At 30.6% G+C, this 20,754-nt stretch overlaps 11 protein-coding genes across 11 annotated transcripts; 8 read left to right on the plus strand and 3 right to left on the minus strand.

Annotated features, from left to right (window-relative positions):
• The first annotated feature begins 215 nt into the window (after nucleotides 1–215).
• BX663DRAFT_224251 (RGS domain-containing protein) lies at nucleotides 216–1,005 on the plus strand. Its single transcript, XM_051521796.1, has one exon. The coding sequence runs from the start codon at nucleotides 368–370 to the stop codon at nucleotides 950–952; it is 585 nt and encodes a 194-aa protein (XP_051378966.1). The 5' UTR covers nucleotides 216–367; the 3' UTR covers nucleotides 953–1,005.
• Nucleotides 1,006–1,059: 54 nt separating this feature from the next.
• BX663DRAFT_555313 (uncharacterized protein) lies at nucleotides 1,060–1,796 on the minus strand (the record flags this gene model as incomplete). Its single annotated transcript, XM_051531610.1, has 2 exons — nucleotides 1,060–1,410; nucleotides 1,464–1,796. The coding sequence occupies 2 exons, from the start codon at nucleotides 1,794–1,796 to the stop codon at nucleotides 1,060–1,062; spliced, it is 684 nt and encodes a 227-aa protein (XP_051378967.1).
• A 476-nt stretch (nucleotides 1,797–2,272) lies between these two features.
• On the plus strand, nucleotides 2,273–4,114 carry BX663DRAFT_489551 (uncharacterized protein; the record flags this gene model as incomplete). Its single annotated transcript, XM_051524906.1, has 5 exons — nucleotides 2,273–2,317; nucleotides 2,526–2,640; nucleotides 3,083–3,490; nucleotides 3,680–3,809; nucleotides 3,835–4,114. The coding sequence occupies 5 exons, from the start codon at nucleotides 2,273–2,275 to the stop codon at nucleotides 4,112–4,114; spliced, it is 978 nt and encodes a 325-aa protein (XP_051378968.1).
• A 553-nt stretch (nucleotides 4,115–4,667) lies between these two features.
• On the plus strand, nucleotides 4,668–6,062 carry BX663DRAFT_479080 (aspartate-semialdehyde dehydrogenase). The gene is made up of 2 exons (XM_051524316.1): nucleotides 4,668–4,998; nucleotides 5,112–6,062. The coding sequence occupies exons 1-2, from the start codon at nucleotides 4,722–4,724 to the stop codon at nucleotides 5,903–5,905; spliced, it is 1,071 nt and encodes a 356-aa protein (XP_051378969.1). The 5' UTR covers nucleotides 4,668–4,721; the 3' UTR covers nucleotides 5,906–6,062.
• A 454-nt stretch (nucleotides 6,063–6,516) lies between these two features.
• Nucleotides 6,517–7,465, plus strand: BX663DRAFT_479082 (40S ribosomal protein S24). The gene is made up of 2 exons (XM_051524317.1): nucleotides 6,517–6,598; nucleotides 6,991–7,465. The coding sequence occupies exons 1-2, from the start codon at nucleotides 6,596–6,598 to the stop codon at nucleotides 7,381–7,383; spliced, it is 396 nt and encodes a 131-aa protein (XP_051378970.1). The 5' UTR covers nucleotides 6,517–6,595; the 3' UTR covers nucleotides 7,384–7,465.
• Nucleotides 7,466–7,756: 291 nt separating this feature from the next.
• Nucleotides 7,757–8,682, plus strand: BX663DRAFT_442088 (aspartic peptidase domain-containing protein; the record flags this gene model as incomplete). The annotated part of the gene is made up of 4 exons (XM_051523496.1): nucleotides 7,757–7,958; nucleotides 8,037–8,272; nucleotides 8,358–8,409; nucleotides 8,462–8,682. The coding sequence occupies 4 exons, from the start codon at nucleotides 7,757–7,759 to the stop codon at nucleotides 8,680–8,682; spliced, it is 711 nt and encodes a 236-aa protein (XP_051378971.1).
• A 1,335-nt stretch (nucleotides 8,683–10,017) lies between these two features.
• BX663DRAFT_442024 (NADP-dependent oxidoreductase domain-containing protein) lies at nucleotides 10,018–10,347 on the plus strand (the record flags this gene model as incomplete). The annotated part of the gene is made up of 1 exon (XM_051523493.1): nucleotides 10,018–10,347. A coding segment is annotated over one exon (330 nt), but the record flags the coding sequence as incomplete, so codon positions are not given.
• A 544-nt stretch (nucleotides 10,348–10,891) lies between these two features.
• On the minus strand, nucleotides 10,892–13,389 carry BX663DRAFT_545983 (uncharacterized protein). The gene is made up of 2 exons (XM_051530950.1): nucleotides 11,265–13,389; nucleotides 10,892–11,187 (listed from the first exon to the last, which is right to left on the minus strand). Exon 1 carries the CDS (start codon nucleotides 13,374–13,376, stop codon nucleotides 11,340–11,342), a length of 2,037 nt encoding a protein of 678 aa, XP_051378973.1. The 5' UTR covers nucleotides 13,377–13,389; the 3' UTR covers nucleotides 10,892–11,187; nucleotides 11,265–11,339.
• Nucleotides 13,390–13,953: 564 nt separating this feature from the next.
• Nucleotides 13,954–14,181, plus strand: BX663DRAFT_421524 (uncharacterized protein; the record flags this gene model as incomplete). Its single annotated transcript, XM_051522410.1, has 1 exon — nucleotides 13,954–14,181. A coding segment is annotated over one exon (228 nt), but the record flags the coding sequence as incomplete, so codon positions are not given.
• A 2,287-nt stretch (nucleotides 14,182–16,468) lies between these two features.
• On the minus strand, nucleotides 16,469–17,385 carry BX663DRAFT_522775 (uncharacterized protein; the record flags this gene model as incomplete). Its single annotated transcript, XM_051529421.1, has 2 exons — nucleotides 16,469–16,687; nucleotides 16,809–17,385. A coding segment is annotated over one exon (198 nt), but the record flags the coding sequence as incomplete, so codon positions are not given.
• Nucleotides 17,386–19,041: 1,656 nt separating this feature from the next.
• Nucleotides 19,042–20,334, plus strand: BX663DRAFT_533045 (uncharacterized protein; the record flags this gene model as incomplete). The annotated part of the gene is made up of 5 exons (XM_051530498.1): nucleotides 19,042–19,275; nucleotides 19,346–19,628; nucleotides 19,704–19,885; nucleotides 19,959–20,088; nucleotides 20,156–20,334. The coding sequence occupies 5 exons, from the start codon at nucleotides 19,042–19,044 to the stop codon at nucleotides 20,332–20,334; spliced, it is 1,008 nt and encodes a 335-aa protein (XP_051378976.1).
• Nucleotides 20,335–20,754: the final 420 nt, after the last annotated feature.

Genomic DNA, 20,754 nt, shown 5'->3' on the forward strand with positions numbered 1-20,754 from the left:
TATTATATCATAGACTGTAAGATATTAAACAAGTTTTTTTTTTCTTTTGTACATGAACAAATTTAGTAATTTAAGGAGTACTTTTGTACTTGTTTGTTGATCGAAAGCCACGTTTTTCCTTACTACAATTTATCAAAATACTTCAAAAAATAAATGAAATAGAAACTGATGTATAAAAATTTATCAATAAAGAATTTGACTAAATGTACTACATAAAAAAAAAAAAAGATTTCATGTATAGAAAATAATATACGCTGTACAAGTTGCATAAGTTGAAATACTTGGATACTTTTGTTCTCTCTCTCTCTCTCTCTCTCTCTTTCCCCTTTTTTTCTTCTTTCAATAATTATGTATCATCATTCTTAACATGACTACTCCATCAACATCTTTATTATCTATGTCATCCTCTGATGAACTATTTTCATTAGAAAACATATTAGAATCAAAAGATAGATATTACCATAGTTTCATCATGTATCTTCATCATACTTACTGTATAGAAAATATATATTTTTGGCAAGACGTTCAAAAGTACAAATCAAACCCTACATTAGAAATCTATCAAGCCATAATAGAGAGATACATTACTGTTAATGCACCCTATGAAATCAATATACCTTGTCATATGCGTCAGAATTTGTTAACATCCCGTAATAGGAATCATACATGCTTTGATGAGGCAGCAGAAACAATTCTAGAATTGGTTCGGACAAATTCATTTTTACCGTGGTATTGTCAACAAAAGACAGAAAGGAGTTGTACCCTATCACCTTCTTTATCAGTACCTAATTATTGCAGTGATCGACTTAGTTTTTCTTCTTTTCGATCCGTCACTAGTATGGGGTCCTTTTGTAGTCATCTTTTTGTGAGCGAAAAAAGAAACAAGTTATCTCGTCTCTTTGAGCGTAAAAAGCAAGCATGGATCATCAAAATGAAAAGAGTAATTACATAATCACACTCTTCTTATTTCTAGGCTTGCTTAGAAACATGAAGACTTTTCTTGATTCCAGAATTGTAAATAGAATAGAAATGCTAATAATAATAAAAATAGAATTTATTTTATATACAATAATTATAAATAATTTCATCTTCTCTTGAATTACTACAGATTGAATATAAATCATGATCGTCTTCTTCAGAATAAATATAAAATGAATTTCCAGGAAATGAAAGAGCCAGTCGAGCATGTATCGATAATTGTTCGAATAATAATTGTACAGCCCTTTCAAAATGATGAATGTTTTCTTTATTTTGTATAGAAATACGAATAATGCGTTCAGTCGATCGAGGTAAATAATCAGATTTTACATGGATTTTTGTACAAGACGTCTTTGCTATCATGTCCAATACATCTTCTTGTATTAAATAGAGTATAAATCCATCAGGTAATACAAAATCAATACCATAATTCTATTGTAAACTTGTTAGTTTATATGTTTTACTTTTATGTATCAAGTACCTACCTTATGACAATTATAATGTTCATCTTTTCTAACAATATCCATAATTCGCTTTAATAGAGCAACCCATGCATTTGCACTATACTGATAAAGTCCTGTAACATGCACTAATCGTCTATTACCTGTCTTTTCAGGACTCAACTTGATGCTGACATTATAATTTTCAGAAATCGTTTGTATTGCACATCCTGCCTTACCAATAATAGATCCTGCTTCCCTTGTTGACACAATAGCTCTTAAATTCACTGGGTATTTTATCTTTTTTTCTTCCTCTATTGCATTGATCAATTCCACTGCATCTGTAGATGTTTTAAACTTGATAGACTTTTTATACATGACTGAGAAAAAAAAAAAATAAAAAAAAAAGTTAAATTGATTGTCCGCCTATTTCTTTAATAGTAGTATTTCTACTTTAAAATTCAGACGATGTTAGTTTTTTTCTGGACGAATGAAAATTAACTTTTAGATGTTTAGCTTACCTTTTTTTTTAGACAAACGAAGAATAAAATTTACAAGAAGTGAGATGTATGTTTAGACTTTTTTCACCTACTAGACATTCAATAATGTTAGAATGCTAATTGATAATTGCCAAGTAATAATTTCTGGTCCTGTACGCTGAGAGACTGTGGATGCAGGTGGATCTCTGAGACTGAATTTATTTGAAGAAAGCTTGAAAGCTTAGCTTGGAGGGTAAGTAAGTGTGCATAATTTTATAATCATAAGCCAAATAATCCTTTGTAAACATTTTGTTTACAACACAACTGGTGATAGCCTCAAGCGTTTGAACCATAAGCAAAGGTCGAAAAATCAAAATGACAACCTCCGCTCGGCGGGATCCCACACCACACCCACCACCAGTAATAAGATAAATGTTGTCTGTATAATCACCTTTTTTTTTTTTAAAAAAAAAATCTTGGATAAATTGTTTTTCTTTCACTTTCTTACTTTATTGAACATGTCTAATGAATATCGGTCTAGCATTATTAAAATAAAGAAAGAAACAGTTTTCAACAATTGACCGGTATTTAATGAAGGTCAGAACTTAATAAAAAATGTATATAAAAGTTTTTACTAACTGATATTACAGCAAACGCGAAGTGTACCGACTGTGAAGAAGTAGGACATTTCAATAAAAACTATTACAAATGCAAGTTTTATAAAGGAGCAGCCGCTGATGATGGTACGGCAGTTTAATATTATACAATAATGATCATGTATAGTTGGAACTTCAAACAAGAAAAGAAAGGCAAAGCAAAAGTTTGAAGCAAGCTAAACAAACAGTAAAACGACAAAAGACCACAAATAATAATGTGACCGATCTTCATTGTAAGAAATGCCGTGGTGATAATCATTCTACAGCAAGACCTCCCTTATGCCCATACAATATAACACCTGAAGACAGCTAAGATTGTTTTATGATGTTTTCAATTTTGGGAAACTGCGCTACAGAGGGTGAGTATAGATAAAAATTCTATCAAATCAGGCTTATGTATTTTTTACTTTTATATTTGTAGCATTGCTGAATTAACACCAGATGGAAACAACCAAATCCTTTTTTTTGGAAACTTGATACGGACTGATGGTTTTATTGTGAATTTTTTTGTTTTACAAAAGATGTCAAGCCAGTTATGGTCCTTCTTTGCAGCACTTTGAGTTAACTCTTCACGACTTTACTTTACCAGAAGTAGCAAAGGATTATCATCCAATTTTTGTTGACCCCGGGCGAAAGTCTGTATTCACCGCTGTGAGTGATTTAAACGAGCCTAGGTACCCAATAATCCGCTGCAGTACTAAAGAGTATTATCATCTTACTGCTTCGACTGTTTCTTTCTACCCAGCAGCAATTTTTGAAAAGTCAAAACGGAATCAAGAATTCCCACAACCAAGACATCAAACCCGGAGCATTTTTTTAGACTATGTTCAATATCTATTTGACAACATAAATACTTTATTTAACTTTTACAATTCCAGTACTGCAAAAAAAATGCTTCCAACTTTATCAAGGGAGGCAAAAAGCACAAGAAACTATGGTCAATATGCTTATAAACGGTGACACCAAATATAATCGAAGTAGGAGAAACAAGAAGAGGCAGAAAAAGAAGAAACGAAAGAAGAAAAGAAAGAAGAGACCAAATAAGAACGATGCTATCAAGTATAAATATTTTCTACTTGATTATATTCAAACAGTTATTAATTCAATTTTTTTTTTTACTTTAGAGAAAAACTGAACAAATGGAGGCCCATCAAATACAAAGAAGACAAGACGAAGGTTCCTCTGATAGTATTTGGAAGTGGAATGTTCAATAAGGAACACCAACAAGATCAGGACGCTCAGATGTGGGGTCACAAGTATTTTATGGCGCGCGCTGAAAAGGCGAGAAGCGGCTGGACAACTTATCACAATCACAATTGACGAGTTCCGAACATCCAAAGTATGCAGTAAATGCCAAACTCTAACCTTGATGCCAGCCTCGCCTGTTACTGGATTGAGTGTGCTGGCCCGTTCTTCTTGCCATACTCTTCTTTGTCAAAGAGACATTAATGCCTCCCGAAACATGATGACAATCTCTATCAGCATTTGGCAGGGACGAGAAAGACCAACACCTTTTCAACGCACCACTACCACCACCACACCACCACAGTCATCACTGTAATAAACACAGCTTACCTAGTGTATTTAGATGACCACATTCACTCAACTTCTGTTGTTTGGATGCTTTACAGGTAAGCGTCTGAAAATTATGTTTACTTTGTTTAAAAACTAATCTTACTTCTTCTAACTTTTATTCTTCGTTTGTCTAAAAAAGGCAAGCTAAACATCTGAAAGTTAATTTTCATTCGTCCAACATTGTCTGAGTTTAAAGTAGAAACACTGTAGTAGTGAAGAACACACATATACTTTTATCCTTTTCCCTTTTGTCTCATAAGAGGGTTTTTCTTACTTATATACTATTAAAACTGACTAGGGGAAATACAGCAGATGAAAAATGCTATGTGCTCATTTGGTCAAAAAATCATAATAATAATAAAAATTCAATTTTAAACGTAGTAGTAAAGAACAACAATCAAGATCATCATCATGAGGAGGATTTTATGTTTAATAATGAGTCACAAACAGCCAATAGGAAATATGAAATATATATACATATATATTTTTTTTTTTTTTTTTTTTTTTTTTGGAAATGTTAATGTCAAAATTAATACAAATTTACTATTTATTACACTTTCTTTTTTTTTTTTCAATTTTTTTTTCAAAAAGAAATGAGTTCTAAAAAAGTAGGTATCCTTGGTGCTACTGGTACAGTAGGTCAGCGCTTTATTCTTTTATTAAGTGAACACCCAGTTTTTACAATCCATGCTTTGGGAGCTTCCTCTCGTTCTGCTGGTAAAGCTTACAAAGAAGCTGTACGTTGGAAGCAAGCTCGTCCTATTCCTGATCAAGTCGCTAATATGATTGTTAAGCCTTGTGATGCTGAATTATTTAAAGATTGTGATGTTGTTTTTTCTGGTCTTGATGCTGATGTAGCTGGAGAAATTGGTAAGTAGTTTTTACCTATTTTTTTTTTTTTTTTTTTTTTTGTGCGTTGAGTGCCTTTTGATAACCCTTATTTTTTTTCTTTTTCTTTTTCTTTTTCTTTTTCTTTTTTTTAGAAATGGCTATGTTGAAGCAAGATATTGCTGTATTTTCAAATGCAAAGAATTATCGTCGTGATCCTGTAGTTCCCTTGATTGTCCCCACTGTAAATAGCGATCATTTTGATCTTGTACATCATCAACGTGAACTTTACAACCTCAAGAAGGGCTTTTTGATCACAAATGCCAACTGTTCCACAACAGGACTTGTTGTACCCTTGAAGGCACTTCAAGATGCTTTTGGACCAATGACACATATCATTGTTAATACTCAACAAGCTATTAGTGGAGCTGGTTATCCTGGTGTTCCCAGTCTTGATATTCTTGATAATGTTGTACCTTACATTGGAGGAGAAGAAGAAAAGATGGAATGGGAAGTTGGAAAGATCATGGGTGCTGTAGCTGCTGATAAAAAGTCCTTTGAACATTTACCAAATACTGTTGTCTCTGCTACTTGTACTCGTGTTCCTGTCTTGGATGGACATCTTGAAAGTGTCTCTGTCAAGTTTGCTAATGGCTGTCCCGATATTGAAAAAGTCTATGAAGTATTAGAGAATTATAAATCTGAAGCTGAAAAATTAGGATGCCATTTAGCACCTTCTAAACCTATTGTCGTTACTCGTCAACAGGATCGTCCACAACCTCGTTTGGATCGTGAGAATTTGAAAGGACAAGCTGTTACTGTTGGACGTGTTCGAAAGTGCCCTGTATTAGATATTAAATTTGTCCTTTTAGTTCATAATACTGTACTTGGAGCTGCTGGTTCCTCAGTTCTTAACGCAGAAATCGCAGTAGCTAAAGGATTGATTTAAATGTTGAAAATCTTGAAATAGAATAAAATAGAATTTTGCATGAAAACGACTATAATTTATGTGTTGTATGTATGTGTGTGTTTTTTTTAATTTACGATGAATTGTTACACTTACTACATACAACAGCTGTACTGGATTTTAAAATGTTTGCATTATTATTTATCATGATATATACTTTAATAATAATATTTTCTAAAAAAAAAAGGTATTGTTTACAAAGTAAATAGACACAATAATACATTGGCCCCCAGTTTACATATCCTTTTTTTTCTCTCTCTCTTAAAAAATAAATAAATATAAAAATAGAGTTGTAAGAAGATATTTATTGCACAAGATAATAAATTCAGGCTTAGTGTTTTATAATATCCCCAGAGTAGAGTGTAAATTCTTATTATTCATTAAATGGAGCTACGAAGTTCAATAATAAAACTCTGTTTAACCCAATGCGTTAAATAAGAAAAAAAAAAAGGTACAACTTGAAAGCAGTCAAATTTGTTCGGCTAACAAAAATGTTAATTAATTTCGGACCGGAATTATATTGAAAAAACAAAAAACAAAAAAAAACGAAATAATAGTTTGCCGCATTAAAACTATAAAATAATGCGGAGGAGAAAAAAAAAAAAAGAGAAGATGAATAAAATTTAAGCCTACAGTGTAAAGGGGGAAGCCTTCTTTCAAATAATATCAATTATGGTAATGTATCAAACATGAAAGCCCATCCATCCATCCATAAATATTATTTTGGATTGATAAATGCAACAAAGGATATAATTAATTATGATGTAAAAAAAAAGCCAAACAAAAAAATTCTATATCAGCAGCTTATATATACACGAAAGGAGATCAACTTAAAAGTATTGAAATGAATATAAATGACAGAAAAAAAAAAGAATACAGAAAACAGTAATGTTAAAGCACAGCTCAGTTTTTTTTTCTCTTTCTAACCGGAATACATATAGAGGACCGCTCTATTATTTGAAGAAATTTAACAATCCAAAATAATTTTATGAATTGGAAGGACATGTAGCCAAAAAAAAAAATAGACAGAGAATTAAACAATTATTTTTTTTTTCTGTTTAATATAGGCCGACGCTTCTACTGTCACTATTAGAACTCGCAAGTTCCTTACCAACCGTTTGCTTCAACGTAAGCAAATGGTCGTTGATGTTATCCATCCTGGTCTTCCCAATGTTTCCAAGGATGAACTTCGTGAAAAGCTCAGCAAGATGTATAAGGCTGACAAGGAAGTTGTCTCTGTCTTTGGTTTCAAGACCCACTTTGGTGGTGGAAAGACCACTGGTTTCGCTTTGATCTACGACTCTGTTGAAGCTCTCAAGAAGTTTGAACCCAAGCACCGTCTTGTTCGTATCGGTCTTGCTGAAGCTCCCAAGGGTGGTCGTAAGCAACGCAAGGAAAAGAAGAACCGTGAGAAGAAGTTCCGTGGTGTCAGAAAGTCCAAGAAGCCCAGAAAGGAGTAAACTGTGTGTTTTATTTACCTTTTTTTTTGCATATTCTTTTATAATTAAACAAATGATAGTGTAGAAGCTCTTTTTATTTTTATTTTGTAAGAAAAAAAAATTGATAATGGGTTGATGTGTATAGGAAAATTGGAAAGGATTTAGTAGTGGTCGTAGTAGTAGTAGTAGTAGTAGTAGTAGTAATAGCGTACGTGTATATGTGTGCATATTTATGAGATATGCGTTGTATGTCATTTGCAGTGGATTTTTAAATTGAACTCAATCTATAAAATAATCGAACTTACTTTTGGATAACGTTCTTAAAAAACTAAAATAATATAAATAATCGATCTCATGTTATTCCTTTTTCTGTGCTTGTATTATATTTTGATAAATGAAATCAGCTACTGCTTTCTTTTTAATTTCAAGCGCAATTACAGTTGTTGCTTCTAAATTAATTACAGTTCCGTTTATTGCTGCAGAACGTAAGATTTTGTCTGCTACTGCTGATGAAGGAGAAGGGAATACACTAGGGACACCAATAGATGTTCCACTTGAAAATATTGATTTAGCATATTTAATTGATATCTCCTTTGGTATATATAGAATAGTATTCATTTAATATCTATAAATTAATTTTTTTTTTTTTTTTTTTTTTTTTTTGAATCCTTTAGGTACCCCTCCACAGCTATTTTCATTATTATTAGATACAGGTTCCTCAAGTACTTGGGTTCCTGCTTATGGTTGTAGACAAGCATGTGGATTCCCAGTACATACTTTTGTAGCTAGTAACTCATCTACTTTAGAGTTACCTAATCGATTATTTGGTATTCAATATGGAGAAGGCTTTGCAAGTGGATATTATGCAAAAGATACAGCTACAATCGATGGTGTTCCAATTCCTCAAGCTGTAAGTATGACCACCAGAGTTATATATACATAATTATATGTATATGTTAATGATATAAAGGATTTTTTTTTTTTAAAAAAAAAAGAATTTTGCTATATCCACTATGAATGATGGAGATCTACCCGCAAGTGGAGCTGGTAAATAATATATAAATATAAATAGAATGCATATACTAATATAATTTATTAGATGGTATTCTTGGTATAGGACCAGACCAGCTAACCGTTTATAACAACCCAGAACATGAAATAGTACCAACATTAATAACTACCATGTTTCAACAAAATATTATAGATCATAATATGTTTTCAATCTACTTTCAACCCGTCAATTTTACTAATAATAGAGCAAATCGTATTAATGGTGAGATTGTGTTTGGAGGAGGTAATATAATAGAAACAAATCGATAGTACAATATATCAATTATATCTATATTAGTTGAAGAGAGACATATTGCTAGTGATATCACTTACGTTCCAATTACTTCAAACCCTATTTTTGCAGTAAGTTCATAACTGTTGAATATATAATTATTCTTATATTTTTCCCTCAATTATTACTAGGAATACTGGGCAGTAGATGTTGATATGATTCATGTTGGTGAATATACTACTGTTTATGAACAGAAGTTATCCGCGTTGATAGATACAGGTATACATTGCCGAGACTCTCTCTCTCCTCCTCTCCTCCCTTTTTTTTTTTCATAGAGTCTATATTAACGGTATTTTTAGGCTCAACCCTCATATATCTACCTAGAGATATTATTACAAACGTGTTTCAAAATGTAACGGATTTACGTATGGATCTTTCTGGGCAGTATATTGTTCCATGCAACTCACCCAATATGCCAAATATTACATTTACTATGAATGGAAGTAACTTTACACTTCAACCTGAAGATTATATTATCTCTGCTGGTTCTGTAAAGTATATGTATATTCATTCTAATTAGCATGTACTTATTATATTTTATAGATTTCTTTCTCTTCTGAGTGGTGTTATACTTATGTTCAGGAAAGTCCACCTTTTGTGGATGCTATCCTTGGTTATGGTTTCTTACAACAATTTGTCTCAGTATATAATAATGAAAATAAAAGTATTGGATTTGCTAATAGAGCAACGATCCCATCAATACTAGAAAAATAAATAATATATAGCACTACATTTTGGAAAGTTATATAGAATATTATAATAAAATATAGAATTTATAGATACATAAATTAAGCTACGCTTTACTCTCTATAAGGGAAGGGGGGCAGCAATTGGAATGTAAAATTATATAACATACTATGGAAAGAAAATAACAAAAAATTAAAATGCATATATTTATAATATATCGATGTCTACCGTATATTCTTAAGAAAGTCATTTTAATAGCTCAAATGTTTGTGCAGGTCTAGGAAAACTCAATTAATAGCATTTATCTATAAATATAAATATCTAAAATATACATATATGTATATATTTATATTACATATAGAAACTATAGTATATCCTTTACCTCTAAACCTTGATAGCCTATTAGTTTGTTCTATACTACGACTCATACTTTTTTTCTTAAAAAAAAATTAGCAAATAATATACATATAAAATACATATAAATAAATATTGTATTTTATTATTCCAAAAAAAAAAGTTATTATACACAAGTTATATTTTACAAGTGTATTAAAAACTGTTTGGTTTTGTACTAAAAACTATAAAGATATACATGTATATACTAATTTAATTCATAGAATATATCTATTGAAGATATAATGGGGGCCTTGAATGAGCTGGTTCGTTCTGGTAAAGTTAGATACATCGGTTGTAGCTCTTGTTATACCTGGGAATTCCAAAAGGCAAATGCAGTTGCAGAGCGTCATGGATGGACTCGATTTGTCAGCATGCAAAATTGTTACAACTTGCTCTATAATGAGGAAGAACGCGAAATGTTCCCTTATTGTTTAGATAGTGGCATCGCTTGTATCCCTTGGTCTCCTCTTGCATGTGGATTATTAACAGGAAAATCTCGTCAGTCTGTTCGATTAGAGAGCGATCGTGGTATTCAATCCTTTTTCCTTACAAGGAGATAAAGTAAGAGTAATGAAGAAATTATTGACAGAGTGATCAAGTTGGCAGAAATATTAGGACATAGTCACTACCCAAGTGACTTTGGCTTGGAAATTGACTAAAAAACTATAGTACAGCGCCTTTTTTTCGGGCATCGATAAACAAGAAAACTTGCTTGCTATCATTAGTATCTTGAATGTTAACTTAATCCATTATCTCGAGGATCTATGTAATTTTTATAATCTTATTCTTATGTTTTATATACTAATAAAAAACAAAATATCTATAGCGTAAGTCTTTCTGTATTTGTGTGAAAACCCTTATATATTATTTTTGATCCCATTTAGTTACATTTTATTAGGGATGTAATATGCTGTAGTATAGTATGTATTTAAACGAAGGGTTATATAAATTATTCATTATATTCATCAATTATTATGAGACATAAGTCTACATTTGTATTGATGCTTTCTAAATTAATGAATTACATGTGCTGCATTATGTTTTTAAGAAAATAGCATTATATACCATATGCTTATACATATATTTATATATATTGTATACATACTTAGAATGATTTTATTTTAATATATTTTAATAAACTAAATACATTATTATAACAGGAAATCATACTTTGAAAAAAAAAATAAGGGGTCAAAATTTTCAAATATGTATATATTTGTATATAAAAGGATATGATGTCCTGGACTCCCAGAAAAACGGGAACAAAAATGAGTAAATTTAACCAATCGTGTGTACATGTATCCCAATAAATTATATCTGAATTAAGATGACTATAAAGTTATTTTTATAAAAGAATAAGGAGAAAAACAGAATCTAATACGTGTGGATAGGATCATTTACTGGAAATTTTTAATATCAGTATTTATATACAAAAAAAAAAAAAAAAAAAAAAAAAAAAAAAAAAAAAAAAAAAAACCTGAAATATTTGTTAAATCTAAGCACTGGTGTAAGAATGATAACAGCCACCAATAATAATAATAATAACTTCTTATTACAATTGCAAAGGAAAATGACTTGCACTTTCATTTAATATAAAGTTTTCTATCTCCTTGCACCTTATTTTAATATATCCAAACGTCAAATTCATTTTCAACTTATCATCTAATTTTTGTTCACTTAGCATTTTTAGAAATTGATCGCTACTACTATTATTGCTACTGCTGGTATTTATTACACCTTTCCCTCGTAATACAAAATAATCCTCAGCAATTCTTGAGTCAGCTTGACCTAATTGTTGAATGATAGAATCCTCAGAATGAGTTGATTTATAACCAACATACTGATACCATTCTTCTTCAAGTCCTCCATTTTTACATCTTTCTATATTTGCAATTTGGACATAGCTAGAGACTTTATGGTAAAATAGAGAGGCATTAGAGTATTCGAATCGAACACCATGAATTGCAATACAATCAAAGACATGCAATGGCATATCAATTTCAATCATAGTTTGATATAAAGTATTATTTATGTTACAAAGTTGCTTGCATTTTGTGATGTATAAGGTGTTTAATAAAGGGCATACTTTAGATAAATAATGAAAGACGTGTGGTGTAAAGGACACAAAGGTAATATACAAAGCTCTTAAAGGATATCTTGTCGTCTTTTTTGGTTTCAAATCAGATACATAAAGTGTACCCCATTCGATGACAAGTGTTTCAAGTACAGGACAATTATTCAGGAGCACTTTCATATCATATTCATCGTGATAAGAATCACATTTCATCTCCAAGTAAGAGAGTTGACTAAAACCCTTGAGAGAGTTCAAAGTAGTTGACAAGGTCGCATTTAATCGCCATTGATCAATTTCAAGGGAAGTGATTAAATCTTTACCATATTGCAAAGCAAGTCTAAATTCAGAATCAAATTTGATCTGATTATTTCTGTGAACATTAGCTTGTACTTTCTTAATACTACTACAGCGTGACGAAGAATTTACTCGCTCTTTTAATATTTCAAAGAACTCCGAATTAAACCAATGACTGAGTGTGGGACAAGACAATGAAATGGTTTCTAGATGACAGCACCTCTTTATTAAATTTAAAAATAAAGCCTTTTTTTCTATATAAAGAGTTTCTGTCAAAGAAGAAGTTGTAGCCATAGTATTAAGCTCTTGTTGATTGTCATGATCATGATCATGATCATCATATTGCACATCTATGATTAAATGATGAAGATTTGGGTATTTATGAGCAATATAAAAAAGCCATTTAGCAGAAGTAAAGCGTGTATTGAAACACAATGATTCAAGATTTGGTGCAATGAGGAAGTTCTTGATCTGCTGTTGAAGAGGGAGTTTCTCATGGCTTTGATTGATATGCAGTTGAATGCGGTCTCCAGTGATATAGAGACGCTTTAAACGTTGCAAGATATTATGTATGATTTCAATATCGTCTATTGTCAGATGAAGAGTAACTTGACTATTTCCCTCATCTCCCTTAATCTCTAGACTCGTGATATTTGGAACAAGCGTGAGAATGGACACTAAGCGTCCTTGTGTCGATAGATCAACAAGTATATCACTTTTGATCGAAAGGTGTCTTAATCTTTCCCCAATAAAATGTAAAAAGGGATAAGCCATGCTTAAACTCGTTAAGGTGGGTAATTGTCGTATATAAATCCATTTTGAAATATTATCATGAAAGTAAATACTCTTCCATGATTCGGAGGAAGAATCAAAATCTAAAGTTTCCAAGTTGGGACAAAGGATAGGAAGTTGTTCAAATAGAAAAGGTGGCACAAGTGTAACTGATTGTTGTTTCTGTTGTGGTAGTAACAGTGTTGTTCTTTTTCGAATGTAAATATGCTTAATGAAATAGCCATTTGTTCTTTGAAGTGAAGTAAGTGAGGTTAAAAGCAACATAAGCTGCTTTTTATTTTTTACGAAAATAGTATGATAAAGGCTATATCGAAATACTTGATACCACTCTTTACAGATTAGCATACCCATTCTTTTATCATTTGGTTCCAAATACGTTACTATTTGCATTAATAATTCTGTAGGTATTATACATGTATTTTTTTTCATTCTGTTTAAATTTCTAATATAAGCATGTATATTTCTTGTAAAATGTATTACATATGAAGAAGAGAGAGAGAAGAGAGTGGAAAAAAAAAAAGAAGGCTAGAATAATTAGGCAACATGATGGAACCTTTTTTTTTTTCGTTGCATAAACGTGACTCTTTTTGTAAACTTACACTAGTCCAATAATTCCTTTTATCATTGTAAAAAAACTGATGAGTAATAATAAAGTATTAATTTGTTGTGTATACATAAATGCATATACAAATATAAATATATACAAATATAAATACATATAAGCATATACAGAGCTTCCAGCCCCAATTGGTCAACTTTTTGAAAATTTGGTCACCTAAAATTAATAAATTTTAACTTCATTTGATCATTTCAATAGTAACACACAATAACTTCTAACTTAACATTTTACACTGAGGATAGCCAAGAAAATATTTACGATAATAATAGTAGAGAAACTATGTCGGTTGATGAGTTACCCTCCTTTCGCTTGTCGAAATTTAAGACTCTGCAAAAGTTTATCAAGCATACGTCAGTTGATATGTCAGGACTTCCTCACAACAATACTGATATTATCATGAAAGAAGCAACGATAGCTGAAAAGGACAGTAGGAGCACTGAATATATAAAATACACCAGCTTTCAATTGGAGATGTATATCCATTACGTGTTTGAAAAGAATTTGAAGAACGATGCTGCAGCTAAGTTTGCGAACGTTAACACGCACACAACTCGTAAATGGAAGACAGAATACATAGCTAACCCTGATGCGGGTGTCCCTCCAAAAAAAAAAAAAAAAGAAAAGAAAAAAAAAAACGAATAAGACTGGAAAGCAACAGGTCTCACAACTTAACAATCAACATAAAAAAACAATTTGTGGATTTTTATGAGAAGCCGACAGCAATTATTGAAGACGGTGTAGAAGAATTGATTAAAAACTTCGAAGGACTCGTCATTAAAAAGTCAAGGGTGACTGTATTTATGAAAGATGATGCAACCTTAGTATAAAGAATGTTACTCGTCATTCAGTTTAAAGAAATAGTCCTAAAACCATTGAAACTCGCGCAGTTTGGGTTGCTGAATGGAGTTCTAAAGGAATCAACTATCATAACAATTGCGTATTCATTAATGAGTCGGGTTTTAACTTAATTATGACAAGAGGAAAGGCATGGTCTAGGCGTGGGGAGTCAGCAATTGTTGTTACTCCGTCTACCAGAGCCATTTCAAAGACTACTCTTGGTGTAGTGTCGTCTTCTGGAATTGTCAACATTAGTGTCAGAGAGCATGGCAATTTAAAAAGAAGAAGAGTAGTTGGCGCCACAAAAAGAAAACCTCCTGTGGGTCGATTAAGCATATCCAAAGGAACCACTGGCGGACATTTTATGCAGTTTATTGTTGATGCGATGGATATTATAGATCAATTTCCAGAGATGAAAGAGTATCATTTAGTGTTGGATAATGCTCCCATTCACATTCATAGTATCGTTGATTCTCTTATTGTCAACCGTAGATATATACCTATATATCTCCTAATTTATTCGCCAAAACGAAACCCAATCGAGCAATTCTAGAAAGGCTTAAAAGAATACGTCAAGAGAGAAAAGCTTCAGGACAATGAGACACTTACCTCTCGAATAATGGATGCCTGTAAGCAAGTATCACTCCAAAACATACAAAACTATGTTCAGCATTCCATTAATATTTTTTCCAAGTGTATGAATAAATTACCCATCTAACCCCTTGTTAGTCTGATAATGCTTCATGATCAAATGAAATTCAAAAAAGTGTCCAAATTTTCAAAAAGTTGACCAATTGGGACTGGATGCAATATGGCGACTTTTAACGAAAGATTGCATTCGTCTTTCATAAACCCATGTGCTCTAAACTTCTTGATATTAAGCCCCTCAAAAGCTGTGGTCAAACTCTCTACAGCATCAGTTATAACAACAAATGGATTTTCATAAAAAAAAAGCGATCAAATACTATTTGTGTGGCTCCTGGAGTTCCTGTTATTCTTGGTGAGTGATATAACACTTGTAAAGAAAAAGAAAATATAACACAAAGTGAATACTATGAATGTTGTTTCTGTAACAAAATAATTAGTTACATATCTATTTAATTTTCTCTTTCTTTTCGATACATCTTCATTTTTCGTTTATTCTATACGTACTAATCAGTGCAACTAAATCCTTAAGACCCAACTAAAAATAGTGTAGAAGATGTATTTGAAACCTTTAGCTAAAAAACAGAGAGAAAAAAAAGGTGAAACTACAGCACTCGTTATCTGATATGTATATTATTAGGTATATTAAATTTTTGTTATTTAGTATACCTTTCTCTCTCTCTCTTTTTTTTACAAAACAAGGAGGTAAGTAAGTTTTTCAATGACATATCAGTTATCATTATTCACTTTGACGGTTATATTGAACTCTTTGGCTATAGTTTTTACACGATATTTCCAGACACCTTTTAGGTTACGCGAGGTATCAGTTGAACCTGTTGTATAGTCTTGAACAATATCAGCTCTGCATGTAGCCATCATATCTGTCCAAAAGACTACATTATCCAAGTCCTTTCACTCTATAAGAGACCTATAAATTACTGAATGTTGAAATATTAATGGTAGTGAAAAATAACAGAAATTCACTTACATTCTTTGCGTTTGACGTCCGACATGCTTGATCGAGTTACAAGTGTGTATGTTTTTTTATCAAAAAAGAGAAACGAAATATTGTTTCTTTTCAAAGGAGAAGGGAAAAGGCCCCCCCTTTTTTTTTTTACCTCTAATAGAAACTTGGTTTAGTTCAGGGCGGCTTTTTGTGTTTCAGCCTTTAAAAGATACACAAATAAGTTTGATAGTAGTTTATAAAGTTCGAGTGCTGTAGTTTCACTTTTTTTTTTCTCTCTCTGTTTTTTTAGCTAAAGCTTTCGAATACATCTGCTACACTGTTTTTAGTTGGGTCTCATTTTATAATAAAAGCTGCTTGGAGTATTATACGAAATAAAAGGAAAGCAGAATATACATATAGAAATTTTAGTTGTTGAAAAGACAATATAGTTTAATCCATTTAACAACAAATGATATCGATTCTATTTATAAATATATGTTTACTATTTATGTATTTAACTTGCTAGGCTCTTTTATTTTATATACATATCCTTTCATTTCCGTAAAAGCTTGTGATAGGATAGGGTCTTATTTTTTTTCTTTTCTTAATGATAAATATATTAATAATAAGACCATTACAGCATTAGGGGCAAGAGAAAAGGAAGACATACAAGGGACTGTGTAAATTATTAAGGTACTATCATTTAAATATTAATTTATCTATTTGTATATAAATTCCAATAAGCTCATGAAAGAGCCATTTGTTTATCTTTACAATCATTTTTTGTTTTTTCTTATTAACTAATCTAATATAGACTTATCTTCCATACACTTTCTGCTTCTCTTCTTGATTTCAATTTGGCTACTCTCACTTAAATATCCGAAAGAACATTGATTACACATCGAAAATGATTGCCAAATGTCAGTTTAAGATTACATGTGTACACCATATATATTTTTAATTCCTTCGATTAACGAAGTTTGTTTTCCGTATAACAAGCTTTCATAGTTTGACAAGTCACAGCAATCTTGAAGATATTGATTGATGAACACAAGTCTTTCTGCAGTCAGAATACTAGATCCTCTTCTTCGGTAAGCAGTTAACAAAAGCCAAACTTCTGCAAAAAAAAAATCTTTGTTAAGACATCTTGTGATATAAAAATTTTGCTGATAAAATAGACATGCATAGTTACAGTATGTACAATCTTTACAAAGCTTTCTAATGTTTAAATACGCTATTCTATACAACCAATGCTAGAAATATATGACTTTACAGACAGAATACGGGCACCTGGTGTCAAAGAACTACAGATATTCGTAAAACTGACTGGAGTACCAGGAAGAGAATCAATATCTATTTAGTGGGGGTGGGGGGAAGATAGCGGCTGCGAGAAAAATTAAAATAATAATAAAATAATAATCAAAAGATATGGTATAATAGACTAAATAATAAGTGCTGTGATTTATGTGAGTTTTTAAAGAGAAAAGGGAAGGGAAAAGAACAAGGCAAAATACTCCAATATCTTTTAATATGTTTATTAAGAGTTAAAGATATATACATATACATATAAAGACTAAAACGAATTCCTAGCATTATATATATTATAAATATAGATGATTGCCCGAAAATAATATATTATTATTGTACAATACAACTGATAGAAGTATAATAAGGCAAAAGAATAGTATGTGTTATGATTATGGTAGTTTTCTATGTAGCTAAGACTACAGAAATAAACTATCATTTATTACATAATAAAAATAAAAAGATTGTTCAATGAAGCTTAGAATATTTAACTTAAGTGTGCACTATAATATTACTTTACATACTGAACATTGTTAAATAAGAGCATGTAAACATAATATTTTATTCTTTAGGTGATGATGGAGCATAGACAATCAATTACATGTTAGATTATAATCATACGTTATATATCCCAGAGGGTATAGTATATAAATATACATATACATATGGGCTTGATCTGGGGCAATTACATAGGATATAGCTTTTATAGTAATGACAGCATTTCCTACAAGATATAAATAATTGCATAGAACACTTCATTCAATATCCACATGGGCAACGGAAATTGATCAGTTAGACATGAAAATACCAAATAAGAAATATAATTTATCCTTCCTCCTTTTCTCCGTTTCTCCTTTTCTCCTTTTTTTTGCCTTCGAAAAAAAAAAAGAAAAAAAAAAAAAAAAAGGGAAGAAAACTATTGAAGCTTGGCGTTAATTTAATTTGTTTCTTCAATGGTAACAACTTATGTTTTATGCTTTATTGTAGATTAGATATAGTATTTTTTTTTTTTTTTTAGAAAAAAAAAACCTTATTTGTAATTTATATCAATTTCTTAAAAAAGTAGTTTTAGTACAACATTCATATCCAAAAAAAAAAAAAAAAAAAAAAAAAATTACTGCGTTGGATTTAAAGATAGAAATGAATATATGATAGAAACAAAAATTAAAACTAGGCCGGGCTATTACTGGTCTAGGCAATTTTTTTTAATTTAAGGAGGACAAAAAGAAAAGTTCCCTGATCAGTAAAAAATCGCTGCATTTTTTCTTTAAAAACACTATCAGTAATGCTGTTTATAAAATGGAATTATTTAAGGAGAAGCTTATTGTTTTTTAGTACTTAGCAACGAAATAATGTAGTAAATCTATTGTTGTTATGGAAATACAAAGTCAATCAAAAGAGTATGATCATGACAACAATACAATACTTCTTTTGTGTAAACAATAATTATAATATATTGAAACGCGGATCTTGAAAAAATAATTCCAATTAAATAAAATGCTTATTAGATTTAATTTATTTATTTTTTCTTTCTTCTATTTTTTTCTTGTAAAAAGGCTGGTTCTTTTCTTTTCTTTTCTTTTTTCTTTTTTTTTTTGACGTTTATTATTATGGTGTCAACTAAGAAAATTGTAAATCTATACTTTATGTTTAAAAATAATAAAGTATTATAAACTGAATATACAAATATATATTAGATTGATCGAATAACAGAAACAAAATGGTCAAAATTATATTGTTCTATGGCTTGTTGCCAATGTATCATTATTGTTGCGCTACAAGCATCGATTTGTTATCTAAATACTTACCAAGCTCATTTATTACCAGAGCCTACTACAGATAATGTACTTATTCGAGCTTCTACATCAGATGATTTGATCCCAATACAAGCTGCTGATCGACTTGGTAGAATAAAATGGGAAAATATTGCGTTTATCGGATTTCAATTTTGGTTTTTAGGAATGGCCTTTGATGCTGTAAATTATAATAATTATAATAATAATAATTATAATAATAATATATTAACATTTTTGCATGTCAAATTAGACAGTGTATCAGAATACAGCGGAGATTTTAGCATTAGCTGTTTTAAATGTTGTTTGTGCAATTCTGGGCGCGTTACAAGTAGTAGATGGTGTCAAATGGCTTAATCGATTAATACTAACCTCATATCCTGTTTATCCATTATCCATGGCAGAAAAAATTGAAATTACACTATCTGTGATTACCATGAGTTTTGCTATTATCATGTCATTTCTTAGTTATCAAATGTCTAAACAATTTGGTTGGAACATTTATAAAAAGATTGGAGCAGACGTACAAATTCAACGTAGAGTATATAATTATAAAAGTTTTCTTTCTTCTTCTTTTTTTTTATTAACTATAAATTAACATATACTTTTAGGCATGTATCGTATATTTCAATTTTTTGTATTATCATTGAAAATCGATATCTTCACTCAATTTATGGTATCGGTATTCTATCTTATCCAATTTGCAATGAAGCAAGGAATTATGTGGGAAACAATCATTCAGGTTGTTGTTACTGTCTTTAGTATTCCAATGCTTTATTTTGCTCGTACTGCAGTAAGTAAATCAAATATAATATTACATACACATATTTCCTATATAATTAACATCTTTTGTTTTTGTTTTCTAGGGAAGTACAGAAAGCAAAGTAAGAATGTGTATATTTATTACGTTTGAATGCATAGCCCTATTTCATTTTGCCTTAATCTTTTCTCAAACTCTTCAACCAAATAATAATTGGTATACTTGGATTACTTTAAGTAAAGTATATTATGAAATTTATCGCAAGTTAATATTTATTTATTTTATTTTATTTTTTATTTATAGTTTGGATTGGTGTTGCGGTAACATTATGTACATGTATTTTAGGATATATTTGTATGCGCAACTTTGGTAAAGGTCTTAAACCGTTTGTACAAAGAGGAAGCGTCAAAACCAGGATGGACATTGAAAATAATTTCATAAACAAGAAGGCTAATGAAAGTTGGGTTATTGATGAAGATTAACTATGATGACTATTTTTTTTTTTTTCTATCTTGAAAAAAAAAAGTATTCATTTTATATTTATATCGCTGGTCGATTACTGTCATACATACAATGTGTAATAAAGTATTTTAATTATATACCATGTCTGTCACTATTTTTTTTCCCACTGAATTTTTTACACCTGCCAAAACGAATGCAACAAAAAAAAAAAAAAAAAAAAAATAGTACAATCCAAAAAGTGTTATGCTTTTTTATTACCAAGAAAAACTACACGTAAGTGAACGATCTATATGTTCTTCTACAAAGCAGATAACGTAGAAATATATAATAAAATTCTCGAAATGGTTTTAACTCATTTGATGTATGCTATGGGACAGATACTAGAAAGCTAGTCTTAGTAATATCAAAACATCTATAACAACAGTTTCAGAATTAGAGAT

The sequence above is a fragment of the Cokeromyces recurvatus genome (genome assembly GCF_025118155.1).
Source record: "Cokeromyces recurvatus strain NRRL 2243 chromosome Unknown BX663scaffold_34, whole genome shotgun sequence".
NCBI classification, from domain to species: Eukaryota; Fungi; Mucoromycota; class Mucoromycetes; order Mucorales; family Mucoraceae; genus Cokeromyces; species Cokeromyces recurvatus.

What these genes read in the sequence shown, in the direction of transcription:
- BX663DRAFT_224251 (XM_051521796.1), top strand. Translation starts at nt 368, where the DNA reads ATGACTACTCCATCAACATCTTTATTATCTATGTCATCCTCTGATGAA.
- BX663DRAFT_479080 (XM_051524316.1), top strand. Translation starts at nt 4,722, where the DNA reads ATGAGTTCTAAAAAAGTAGGTATCCTTGGTGCTACTGGTACAGTAGGT. An exon ending in TGATGTAGCTGGAGAAATTG is followed by an intron (nt 4,999 to 5,111) that starts GTAAGTAGTTTT and finishes TCTTTTTTTTAG; the next exon opens with AAATGGCTATGTTGAAGCAA.
- BX663DRAFT_545983 (XM_051530950.1), bottom strand. Translation starts at nt 13,376, where the DNA reads ATGAAAAAAAATACATGTATAATACCTACAGAATTATTAATGCAAATA.